Source organism: Rhagoletis zephyria, unplaced genomic scaffold (genome assembly GCF_001687245.7).
Source record: "Rhagoletis zephyria isolate East Lansing unplaced genomic scaffold, Rhagoletis_zephyria_1.1 Rzeph_scaffold_13067, whole genome shotgun sequence".
Taxonomy (NCBI): domain Eukaryota; kingdom Metazoa; phylum Arthropoda; class Insecta; order Diptera; family Tephritidae; genus Rhagoletis; species Rhagoletis zephyria.
Genome location: NW_016170138.1, coordinates 1 through 13,827, shown reverse-complemented (window position 1 = coordinate 13,827; position 13,827 = coordinate 1). Strand labels below are relative to the sequence as shown.

Sequence of the window (13,827 nt, the reverse complement as noted above, 5' to 3'; positions counted from 1 at the left end):
AAGAATTGCTTTGAAATACTTGAATCATGTAAATCGGGTGTTAGGGACATTTAGGAATGTCGAAAAAACATCGATGCAGCGAAAATATCGATGTTTTGCCTCGATGCATCGAAAATTTACCACTCGATGTATAAATAGTCGATACAACATTTTATTAGCTGTTAAACTGCATACTCAAAATGTTCCAAACACTCAGATTAAAATGTTAAATATATTGATGAACATTTGTTGAATTTTTCTAAATTTTATATAAAGTTTGAAACGATGTTACATGGTTTTGGCTAAAGCATGAGCACTATTCATATAAAAAATAACAAAAATGTTAACGTAAACGTAAAATGTTAAAAACATAATGAATAATTAAATAAAAAAAATCAACACGTGAACACTTGTTTCAGTCGCTACTACCAAGGTGTATTTTTATAATAATTTGTTACACTCCGGCTCACACCTCATCAATCAACTGGATAAAATAATTTTTGGTTTTGTTTCTACAATCAATATTTTGCATAACCTGGCGTCGTAAGAATCAGTTTGTGGTTCCAGCGTTCTCTGGATGTACGCGGTCCGATGCATCGACAAATATCGATGTAAGTTTCGCGGCATCGACTTGGGGGAAAAAGATCGATGTATTTGTGCCATTGATATTCCTAGGGACATTTATGCACTTGGCTGAACCGGTTTGGGACTTATCCCTTTTTCTTTTCATCGAATATTCGCAAATTTTACAAAACGAAACGTGATAAAAATAGCAAACGAAAGAAAGTCGAAAAAGAAGAAAATTAATTTTTTTGGAAAAGATTTTTTTTAAACCTCGGAACAGGAAATTTTCCCACGACATACTTTCAGGCAATTAGCTGCGTCGAGATGGTAAGTGAGGTCCAAGAGTATAAACAGTACAACATTCATTGTAGGTACTCGCAAAGAATCAATTCAAGGGGGAGAGATTTGCAACTGACATCCAATGGAATTTGTTTGCCTTCACTATTTTGTGCAAATAAAATAACAATGAGGTCCTGATTCTTATCAAACAGCTTCAGGAATAGAAGCAGTTTGGTGCCGTTGGGATCTTGGGGACTTTAATGACTAAATATTTTTTTAATTCGATCTTAAAGTCTTCGATGTGATTGATTTGTGGTCAGTAAGAAGCCCCAAATGTTGGGCAGAATGTTAAATAACAGGTACGCACTATGCACTTCTGACAAACGAATGAGACAATTGTTCTTTATGTTAGTGTGCAAAAAAAAGAAATTTAGTTGGTCAGAAAATCTTAATGAAATAATACATTATATTATAATAGTTCTAATAAAGAGTATAGCATAGAAATTCTTTTAAAACCTTTGTTTCTAGAATAAATTGAAGTCTACACAGAAAGATAAGGTGAAAAGATTCATTTCGCTTACGCAGACTGGCGAACAAACGGCTATATACTGCCTGCAACAGAATGACTGGAAGTTGGAATTAGCGAGCGATAACTACTTTCAGAATCCAGAATACTATTATCGTGAGCTAGATCGTAAACGAATTGAACAGCTCTTCCTGCGTTACCGAGATCCATGCGAACCACAAAAGATAACCGCCGATGGAGTTATACGTTTTCTGGAAGATCTCGCCTTAAGTCCAGATTCAAAGTTGGTCTTGATTATTGCATGGAAATTCCGCGCTGAAGTGCAATGCGAATTCAAACATGATGAATTCGTGAATGGCATGGGAGAACTGGGTGTGGATAGTATCGATAAGCTGAAAGCGAAATTGCCTCAGTTAGAAATGGAGTTAAATGATCCATCCAAGTTTAAGGACTTTTATCAATTTACTTTCAATTATGCGAAGGATCCGGGTCAGAAAGGAATCGATTTAAATATGGCCATTGTATATTGGAAAATTGTTCTCAGCAGTCGATTTAAATTCTTGGATTTATGGTGTAGGTTTTTGGAGGTAAGTGAAATATTATTGTGCATATATTATGTGTATGGTTTTCGTAAACATTTTTTTTTTTTACTTAAACCGTAGGAAAAACATAAGCGTTCGATACCCAAAGACACTTGGAATTTGCTATTGGATTTTGCTACTCACATTGATGACAATATGAGTAACTACGATTCAGAGGGAGCATGGCCAGTGCTTATTGATGATTTTGTCGAATGGTGTCACGAAAATCATCTAATGGCTACCCAGCAGCATCCTCAGCAACAACATCATCAGCTACTCGCTAACTATCAGCCTCAACTACAGACTATGCCAGCGCAGCAGCAACAACAGCAGCGCAATATATCGAGCAGTTACCAGCCGACCTCGCATAGTACAAACATTAATTATGGCTAACGTTTATTTAATATCCTAATTATTTTAATAATAAATTTGCTTTTATTCTTATTATTATAAATAATTATAGCATAAACTTTGAATTAGTGAGCGCTTCTTTCAACCTACAAAACCGCCAATCTACAGATTGATATACACGAAAATTCATACATTCAAACCGCAACTTTTTCGGACCTAAATATCGAATCTCGGCCAGCGCAGATCAGAGCGTATACTCGAAAATTAAACTTAAAACCAAATTAAATAATGTTATAAAACTGTTGACTGTAGAATATGTTTTTGGTTTATATAACATAATNAAACCAAATTAAATAATGTTATAAAACTGTTGACTGTAGAATATGTTTTTAGTTTATATAACATACGAAAGTATAACTTGTTTGAGTGTGAAATACAAAATGAAAATCCTTTCCGACCTAAAACAAAACATAATACATATTAAACTAATATTAACATAAAAGTTATGGAAATATAAAAATGGAAAAAATAATATTAAAAATTGAAGCGTAAATTAACGAGAAACTGTAAAGATGAAAATAATAATAAACTTCTTTAATATATAAAAACTAAGGATGCTATAAAATCAATAAACGCGTTTTAGGCAAATAAAGGTATATATGTATTGTTTTGAAGGTTAATAATATATAGCTGACGATATTTTTATTGGCAGCCCATTTTTAAAAATACCCATTTTCTTGAAAGTTTTCTATATATAGTATGGGTTCTTGATCTATTTCTATTTCAAAATTTTTTATCATCACTTGGAAATTTAAAGATATGACAACCACCCTGTACTTCCGGTAGTACATTCCAATAATTCCCGGTAGTGCATTCCAAAAAAATTCCAGCCAATGTTTGACATTTTGTTTTGTTTTACTTTTCGTAGTTTTCTGACTTTTGACGTTTCCACTTTTCTCTCTGTATAACGAATTTCGTTCGCGAACGCTGCAAAAAGTCCATCGACGTCGAGTGAAGTGGAAGAATTTTCGGATGCGAATTTTTACCATAAATTTGTGCTAAATTTTGGAAAAAATGTGCAGAAAGTGAGCAATGAAGGTCCAACAACAGATGTGTGTGCGAAAAGTGCGATTTTGCAAAGTGAATGCGTTGAAAAAGCGAAGTGAAAAAGTGGCTAAAGAAAATTTTCTACATCAGCAGTGACCAGTCAACCAACAATAGTAACAACCACTAATCATAGCAGTTAAACAACAAAAGAAACAATAGCTGCTTCAATACATACCCAGACAAGACCTACACCAAGCAGAGAAATCGGATGGAACACTCTAATTGGTCAAAAAGAGTGTGAAGGTGAGATTAACAAAACATCAGATCTACAAACCCAGTCTATCGGCTTTAAAGACGATGTCTAGAAAAAGTAAGATCAAAGCAACTTAATTACAAGAAATACTGTNTTGGTCAAAAAGAGTGTGAAGGTGAGATTAACAAAACATCAGATCTACAACTAAACCAACCCAGTCTATCGGCTTTAAAGACGATGTCTAGAAAAAGTAAGATCAAAGCAACTTAATTACAAGAAATACTGGAAAGCTCTTGGAGGATGTGACATAGGCGTTTTTAACAGTAATATGTATTTACGGATAGGACTTCTTTATGTATGTACACACACATATATCTACTATACACAAAACAAATGTGGGTGGTAGGAAAAGAACTGTGGGCGCCATTACTCGCTTGTCGAAGAGGTCGCCGACGGACGGTCGGTGGCCACGGCCTTCATTGATCTCCTTGCATGAGGGCGACCTTGGATCTTATTGTCCACACATACAAAACTATTGCAAGAAAACACAAAACGCCTTTCCGCATGTTTTACTGGAAAGGCCCAAGAAAGTGTGCATTTCACTGCCACCAAAAGTGTTTGCAAATCGAGTATCCTTCTTTTTTTTTGTTTATTATTGAATCATGGATATTCATATTGCTCATTTACTAAAGGACACATACCCAAAAAACGCGATTTTTTAAGAGACGCTTAAAATTTTCAGTGTGCTCCAAAAATGCAGAAGAAAGGGATTCTAGCGTCTTCTTTCATGGATACTACATTCATAAATATGTCCATAGCGGCAATAAAAGAGCAACAAAAAAAAAATTAAATAGGTACCTAGTAGAATATGTTAAATATGAAGCAGCCGAAAACTGAATTAAAATAAGAGTATCAGCGTGCATGATGGACAAAGGCCATGAAAAAATTAAATGTAGCTATTCGCTCTATGCATGTATAGAATGATATAAAAACCATAGAAGAAAAAGATATGACAAATTACCCAATGGCTATTATCCATTTTATTTCTCAAATGAAAATTATAGCGTGAATGACGATGGCAAAGTCGCCAACACGTATGAATGTAATTACATATATGCGTATGTGAAATGGTAGTATCGTTGCACCGTGATCTGAACTTGTGCAAAATTGCAATAAAATTCCCGAAGCGATTACATTTCGCATAAAATGCAGAACGTTTTGGTTGACGAACAATAATCCAATAAAAACTTGTTTTAAGTAGATTTGATTAAGAAGAAATATGTTGCTGAAACCGAACCAGGGACCACCTTGTCTCTCTGTTGTTGTTGTTGTTCTTGTAACAGCATACATATACCCCAAAGAATTTTTGGGGAGTGTTGCTGGAGTGACAGTCCTTGGCCAGATATAAATATTGGTCGTTCCTGTTATGTAGCCCCGACTGTCGTGGGAACGATGGTCTCTCTGGGCAGTTCCGCTTCGTTGGTATTAATGGGCGGCGGTTGACCGCCTGAATGTGCTCTTAATATTATCACGTATTCTACGTTTAAGTTTAGCGGCTGTGGCTCCGGCAAAGCCCGCAGGTCAAGACGAAGGCGCTCGACTGATCCTTTTTATGTATATTTAGCCGCTCCCACACATACTGTATAGTATATTTCCCTACTACTTCTGGAGTTTTTCGAGCATTTAAAAAAAAAAGAAAGTGTTTTCTAATGACAACATCAAGGCGGATCACAAATCGGAGGAGAAGCTCGGTCAAACACTAACATGTTGTTTAAGCGCCAATCTATTATTATCATGTACCGTTGCGGGGTGACAGTTTGGAAGATTATCTCCATATTCCCAGAGGATATGGCCTTTCCTTTTGCAAAGCCTCCCAGNAAAGAATTTTTGGGGAGTGTTGCTGGAGTGACAGTCCTTGGCCAGATATAAATATTGGTCGTTCCTGTTACGTAGCCCCGACTGTCGTGGGAACGATGGTCTCTCTTGGCAGTTCCGCTTCGTTGGTGTTAATGGGCGGCGGTTGACCGCCTGAATGTGCTCTTAATATTATCACGTATTCTACGTTTAAGTTTAGCGGCTGTGGCTCCGGCAAAGCCCGCAGGTCAAGACGAAGGCGCTCGACTGATCCTTTTTATGTATATTTAGCCCCTCACACACTTACTGTATAGTATATTTCCCTACTACTTCTAGAGTTTTCGAGCATTTAAAAAAAGGAAGTGTTTTCTAANGTTAATGGGCGGCGGTTGACCGCCTGAATGTGCTCTTAATATTATCACGTATTCTACGTTTAAGTTTAGCGGCTGTGGCTCCGGCAAAGCCCGCAGGTCAAGACGAAGGCGCTCGACTGATCCTTTTTATGTATATTTAGCCCCTCACACACTTACTGTATAGTATATTTCCCTACTACTTCTAGAGTTTTCGAGCATTTAAAAAAAGGAAGTGTTTTCTAATGACAACATCAAGGCGCATGCCACAAATCGGAGGAGAAGCTCGGTCAAACACTAACATGTTGTTTAAGCGCTAATCTATTATTATCATGTACCGTTGCGGGGTGACAGTTTGGAAGATTATCTCCATATTCCCAGAGGATATGGCCTTTCCTTTTGCAAAGCCTCCCATCAAAGTATAGCAGAGTTCGTTTGGCATCCTGTTCTATTGTTTGACGAACTTCTTACAGCCCTGTCGTCGGATATGGACGCATGACAGTCGTTGTAGCTTGGTGAACGATTGTTTTGTCGTGGTTAAAGTAGGTCTTGGTTATTATTGATTGTACCATCGTATAGCTTTCTTTGGACTTTGAGTCCGCATCCCTAGGACTTGCCTATTGTCCCAGTATTAGTGCGCGTACCAGTTTCTCGTTTTCATTGTGTCCCAGTAAAATTGCCTGCTTAAAATTCCTGTGGAACCATTTAACCTTATTAATGAACATTGCTTACGCATAACTATTTTGAGAAACCGCCAACAATCTCCTTTTAGGTAGGAGATGAAAGCTTAAAATGTACTGTACAAAATGTCCTCGTTAAATTAGGTTAAATTATATTTTAAATCGTTTTATAACTAAAATATCATGTAGATAATATTTTCGATAAACTATTCGCTCTCTCACCCCGAAGCAGATAAAATATGTTCCTCTATTGGAAACATCGCAATTTTATTACTGATTCCATTTTTGGAAAGCTTTTGCAGCAGGGACGTGAACCGGATGAAAAAAGTGGTCGGTTCGGTTCAGCGGTTCGAACCGTTAATGCACTTTTGGATTAGTTCGTCAAAGCGGGTTTTTTGGTGTTTGAACCGGGGTTTCGATTCGGTTCAACGATTCGAAAAACAAAAAAAAAATAACGCGCAAGTTTAAGTGTCAAGTGCAACAACGCGCAAGGTTAAGGGTCAAGTGTATGTCAAATGAGATGGGTTGCCTTTACATTTGATATTGTCACATGGTAAACAAACATGGTAGGTATTACCATGTTTAACAAAAAGAAAAAAGTGGGTACATTTATCTATTGAAAATTGGTTTAAATGAACCTTTAAACCTTTATAGAAAGTGGTTCGGTTTTCGGTTCGGATCAAACATTTGTGGAAAATTTGGGTTCGGTTAATGGTTCAGTTAATTAATAGAAAAAAGCGGTTTCCGGTTCAAAACTGGTTCGGTTCAAAACCGGTTCACGTCCCTGTTTTGCAGTGTTAGTTCTATCCGGTCATAAAACGCGATAGTGCTAATAGCAGTTCCTCCAAACTCAAAATTGGTTTCATAACTTAGTTGAACTATTCAAAGTATCTAAACATACATGCAATTATTTAGTCTTTTAAACTGACCACTATCGGCATTTGATTGTTTCCATTTTCACACTTTTCTTAATTCTTGATTTGCACACTTTTATAGCTACATTTTTATTCTTATTTTACTACAAAAATAATTCGGCCACATGCCCTCCATCACATAACAAGACATGCAATGACAAACACATGCAAATTATTTCTATTACGCTGTCGTTCTCGGCCGACAAGGCAGTAGTAGCCCTACATTATAGCATTCGCTGTCGTCCCACGCCTGTCGCCTTCTTCCAGTTATATGTAAGCGAGGTGTAATGGGACAGTTTTAAGTCAATAAACCTCGATGACTTGGGCACTATTTGATCTGTCGCATTTTCAAATGTTTGTATGTATGTATGTATGTACTATATGTACATATATGTAGCAGATACCAACAACCTTTTATTTGTGCTTGATATATACATACATACATATGTACACTAATACGTACTACACCTGTGATCAGCTAATTAATTTTGATCAGTTTTGACAATTTTTCTTTTGTTTATTTAATATTTATAATTTTTCATAATAGTAATCCAAATTTCAAACTTAGTGTAAAAATTATAAAAATCTGCAAAGGTTAAGCTAAATTTTCAACTTTTTAGGGCCCTTTTATAAAGTAACCTCTACCTTTAAAGCTCGCTTTATATTTATGTATATACACTGCCGGAACAAAGTATTGGCACAGCAAATTTTTCACAATATATGCAACAATTTTTATTCTAATATGTTTTCCCTAATTTTGTATAAAAATATGGTTCAGTCAACAAACAAAACATAAAAATATAATTCCTAACCTTTGTGCAAAACTCCCGAAAATTCAGCAAATTTTCATAAAATTTCAACTTCTTAATCAGATTTTTTAGAATTTTTTTGAGTATGCAGTTTTGCAGCCCATTTAATTCTGGTAAAAAAATGCAAGTTCGGAGTTAGTCAAAAATCGCGTTGATTTTTGAAATTTTTTTTTTGTTGAAGGTGCATTTTTTCCATATAGTGTTTTCGAAAAAAATTTTTTTTAAGGTAAGAGACTGCGTGAAAAAATGGCCAAAAACCAACAGTAATCCGTAGCTAATTAAAACTTGCACTCTATTATAATAAAATTGATTGGGCTGCAAATCTGCATACTCAAAAAAATTCTAAAAAATATGATTAAAAAGTTGAAAATTTTCATGAAAATTTGCTGCATTTTCGCGAGTTTTGCACAAAGTTTAGGAATTATATTTTTATACTTTTTGTTGTCGAATGAACCATATTTTTATACGAAATTAGCGGAAAAATATTAGAATGAAAATTGTTGCATATATTGTGAAAAATTTGCTGTGCCAATACTTTGTTCCGGCAGTGTATGTATGTTTCTTGTTTGTAAACCAATTTAAAATCGATAAGAAAATGTTTTACTTTAGACACAAGCATAAATGCAACCGTTAAATATAAAGTGAGCTTTAAAGTTACAGGTTGTTTGAGAAAATGGCCCTTATTCAGATTTTTTAGAATTTTTTAGCATGTAGCCCAATAAATTCTAGGGTAATAATGTGCAAATTTTAAGATGCTAAAGAATCGCGCTGCTTTTTAATAATATCTTTTCTGAATGCATTACGCTCTTTCCATCCAAAAAAATAGTGGAATAAGTAAATTCTTAATCTGAATTAGAGATGGGCGCGGGATATCAGGACCCACGCTACTGATTTCTAAATGGCTGGGATGGGCGGTACCGGTAAGGTCTTTAAAAATTTTGCGGGCGGGATGGGATCAAAATCCTTTCCTGACACTCCCGATAAAATCCGCAACCTCCGCAAATTCAGAAAATCTTCCTTAAAAAGTTTTATGAAATAAGCACTTTTTTATGTTTTATTGACAAGGAAAACGAACAGCAAAGCAAAAAACAGTAATCGAAATATGTCAGATTTTTATTATTTAAAATTAGTTTGAAAGTCATTTGACTACTTAGTGAAAGATTTCGAGACCCATGGGACCCGCGGTAAAATTCTTAAAACCGTTGGGATGGGCGGGTTCGGGAAATACAAATTTAACTTCGGGCGGGATTGGGATTGAAATTTTTGTCCCGTGCTTTTGTCTAATCTGAATAAAAAGTTGAAAATTTAGCTGAAATTTTGCAAATTTTTTATCATTTTTGCACAAAGTTTGAAACGTGGATTTACAGTCAGCGTCAATAATATGAATATAGTTCATTCAACAGAAAAATGCACCTAATCATTTTTTGTTTTTTAAATATATAGAACTTGGGAAAATTCAAGAAATACGAAAAAATGTCATAAAAATTAAAAATTTTTCAAATTCCATTTATTTTGAGTATACAGTTTAGCATTTTTTGTAAGTTCATATAGAACTTAGGGAAATTCAAGAAATACGAAAAAAATGTCATCAAAAATTAAACTTTTTCAATTTCACTTCTTTTGAGTATACAGTTTTGCAGCCCATTAAAATTTAGTATAATATGGTGTAGGTTTCAAGTCTCCAAAAATTACCGCTGACTGTATATCGATGGCTGAGTGGAAGATCGACCTATGTCGGCAGCCAGTTCGAAAACACTCTATCTCAGAAAACTTTTCAAGAACGCCCTACTTTAGAATTTGGTTGAATAACGCCTTATCTCAGAATTCGGTTCAAAACGCCCTATTTCAAACGAAAATACATTGAAAATAAGCTGAGTTAGGGCGTTTTTGAATCGGCATCTAAGATAGCGCGTTCTTCAACCAAATACTGAGCTAGGGCGTTTTTCAATCAAATTCTGAAGTAGGGCGTTCTTGAAAAACGTTTTCTGAGATAGGGCATTTTCGAGCTGGCTGCCGAGATAGGTCGATCTTCCACTCAGCCATCGATATGATGTTTGTTTTATAATGAGCTAGACTTTTATAAAAACATAATAAACATAAAATAAACACAAGTAAAATAGCCAAAACTTATTAAAATGTTGCTGGCTCAATTAGCTGACCATAAGTGTATATACGTATGTATATGTAAGTATGTACAGATATAAGCGTCTATCTATCATTGGTTTGTTGTATTTACATTTCAGTGAACCGCTTTGATAAATAAAACAAACAATAGTGAATATAATTATCATGTGAGTCCCTCTATTTTGCAATGCTAAACTTAAAAAAAAAAGTCTGAAAAATATCAAAATACAACTGTGTCTCATTCACTGTCAGCGTCTGCGATTAATTTGATTATAGTGGAAGCACATATGTACATACATACATATGTAGCTCTTGAAAAGCAGTGTCTGTACGCGGCCGCGGCGCATCTGCGAAACACTGTTATGCCGCAGGAGAAGAAAGGAGGATGTTTTAAATGTGGGCAATCCGAGAGATGAAGTTGATTTTTTGAATATGGTTTTCTTCTTCGATTTAATTTCTAACAATTCGTGCGACGGAATTGAATTAAAACGGAAACGTATTTCTTTTTGGCACAATGACTTGCAGCAAAGGTCAGCGTAACTTTAAAAGAATACGTAAAATGACACATTTTTCCCGAAAAAATTTGTTTGTACCGATTCTTAGTTAACTAAATTACAGACAATTTTAATATACCATTTGTTAGAAACGTTCATTGGTGTCTTTTTTTAATTAGTTTCTCAAGTAGTTAGCACATGCTTTCCATTTGCAGTCTGGCTGAGCACGAGCTCACATTTTCTCTCTTGTTGTTGGGTTTATATAAATGACGATAATTTTTATTTTTACTATTTTCATTGTAAGATTTCATTACTTAGCACTTAATAGGCGGCTGTGAATTTCGAATTAATGTGTGTGTCTGTCTATTTATTTTGGTTTGCTGATAAGATATAGAATCCCTGCAGGGAATTCAATTTGCAATTAACTACGTCTTTAAAGTTATCTCTTTTATAATTTCGAGCGCGGCTCCGTAAATGATGGCAAATGGCTAAGTGCTATTTTTGTTATATACACCAATGGTCAAAATAATAGAAACTCCCTATTGTGACCAGTTCTGGATATCGTCGATGTTTTTGCAAAACCGCCTATCTTACAGCACTCCAATTTTACAGGAGAGCGAAAAAACGGGTTTTCTTTGAATGCATTGCCTTGATAGGCGGTGTTTTCTCTAGCTATTATTTTATAAATCTATTGGTTTAGTAGCGATTTTACAGTTTTTATGCATAAATCTCGATGCCTGGATTTCAGGGTTACCAAATCTCATTTTCGCCACAACGGCGATTATGCGGTTTTGCAACTGGTCGATGGGCGGTTTCGCCAAAAAAACATCGACGATATACATACAAGCAACAAGAAATGGGCTAAAAAAATGCATACTCCACTTTTTTCTAGAGAGCGCGAATAAAAAGTGCAATATTTGAATGAAATTTTTCAGAATTTTCTTTAATTTTGCACAAGGTTTGGAACTCTGATTTTTAGGGGTTTGGTTGTAGAATTAACCATATTTTTATAAAAAATTAGCGAAAAATAAAATATTTAAAAATAGTTGCCCGTTTTCTAAAAATTCGCTGTTACTAAACTTTATTGACTGACTGTATGTATATTTTTTGTCTATTAATTATATTTACTATTCTTTTATAAAAGTGCAGCTCAATATAAAGTGATATTCAAACTTTGTGCAAAATTTATAAAAATTCTGCAAATTGCATCTAAATGGTCAACTTTTCAATCCGATGTTTTACAATTTTTTTGAGTATGTTAGTTTTATATTAAATTTTAGAACAATAAAGTGTAAGTTTTAACTTTTAATCGCGTTGATTTTTGATAATTTTTTTTTGGTTGTTCATAAAAAAAAAATGTCGAACATACTTTGTATGGGAGAAAATGCAGGGGAAAAATTGCCAAAAATCTACGAGATTTTTATGCAACATAAAACATACATATTAAATTATGTAAAATTTAGTGAGCTATTAAACTGCATATTCAAACAAATTTCAAAAAATCTGATTAAAAATTGATTTTTATAATTTTTGTGCAAAGTTTGAAATATGAATTTATATGGCACTTTTATAAAAAAAAAAATTATGAATATTAAATAAACAAAAAAATATAAGGCTTTTCTATTATTTTGACCACGGGTGTATATATGTATGTACATATGTACATACATACTATGTATGAGTTTTTGCTCGTTATGTTGCTTAAATAAAAACTGTTAGCATTTATTTTGCTTATCTGTGGGTTAAAAAAAAAATAATCTCACAGTGAATTATTTATTTATTAGAAAGGGAGAGATCAACACGAGCTGCATGGGCCTTAGGCTCTCTGAACTAAACTTAACTCTTAACTGAATGAATGGAGCTAAAACTTCAGACTGAAATTAAATTGACTTAAATATATTATTACACATATTCGATTGGAAATTCTTAAATTAATTTTTTTTAAGATCACAAATCTTGAAAAAATTATTAATCAATTTGATATTTTCTTTCGTAATGTGTTGTAGTAGGCTTGAAGGCTTGATTTTATCGAAAAAGGTTGTTCTTGGTTTAGCAAAGTGTGGGCTGGTCTCTAGGATGTGAAGCACTGTAAGCTAATTCACACCACAGTATGGGCACTGAGGTGGAGTTAATCTTTTGAATAAATGGCTGGCGGTTAACAAGGTATGGCCAATCCTTAGGCGGATGAACGATTTTAAATCATTACATCTCACGTTGTCTTTTGTTTTTATTGCAAATTTAACTGCTTCGAAAAATGCCACAGCCTCGGATGTGAACACGGAACAGCCATGATGCAGAACACTCGTGGAAATGGTCTGATTTTCTTCACAAATGCGATGATGCTTGAAGCTTTGGGCCCATCTGTGTAAATGAATTTCCATTCAGTGTCCCGGAGCGTATGCGCCAGTTGAAGGACGGACTTACGGAAGACAGACGAAGGGGGATTAGCTAACTCGCGTACTACGAGACATCCATAATTTTGGCGGCTTCAACACATTGGTTTCGAACTATGCCGGACAGTGAATTATAGTACAACAGCCCTTTTGGGATCATAATATTACTAATTTAAGTAATGTTTAAATTTTTTACTTGACAGTTTTTCGTGAAAATGGAAAAAGTATAAATGCACATCTGAGCGAAATACCAATTCGGTTACATAAAATAAAAGAGGAATATTATTATAGAAAGCTTTAACCCATAAAAATTCCCTCAAAGAATTGTTGTTCTGGGAAATCAGCTGGAGTGACACTCCTTGGCCATATATATGTACTTGTATATGTAGATCTACGTCGTTCCGTAAAATATAATTTCGATGGCTGAATGAAAGATCGATCCATTTCCAGAAAGTTTTTCAACAACTTCAACCAAATTCTCAGATAGGGTGTTTTTCAATAAAATTCTGAAATATGTAGGTTGTTTTTCAGTCACATTCTGAAATAGGGCGTTGTTGAAAAATTTTCTAAGATAGGGCGCTTTCGAACTGGCTGCCGAGATAGGTCGATCTTTCACTCAGCCATCGATT

General features: G+C 34.6%; 1 protein-coding gene across 1 annotated transcript; it reads left to right on the top strand.

The window, feature by feature from the left end:
• Positions 1-712: 712 nt before the first annotated feature.
• On the top strand, positions 713-2,612 carry SCCRO (defective in cullin neddylation 1 domain containing SCCRO). Its single transcript, XM_017634265.1, has 3 exons — positions 713-870; positions 1,351-1,935; positions 2,011-2,612. Exons 1-3 carry the CDS (start codon positions 868-870, stop codon positions 2,320-2,322), a joined length of 900 nt encoding a protein of 299 aa, XP_017489754.1. The 5' UTR covers positions 713-867; the 3' UTR covers positions 2,323-2,612.
• The last annotated feature ends 11,215 nt before the right edge of the window (positions 2,613-13,827 follow it).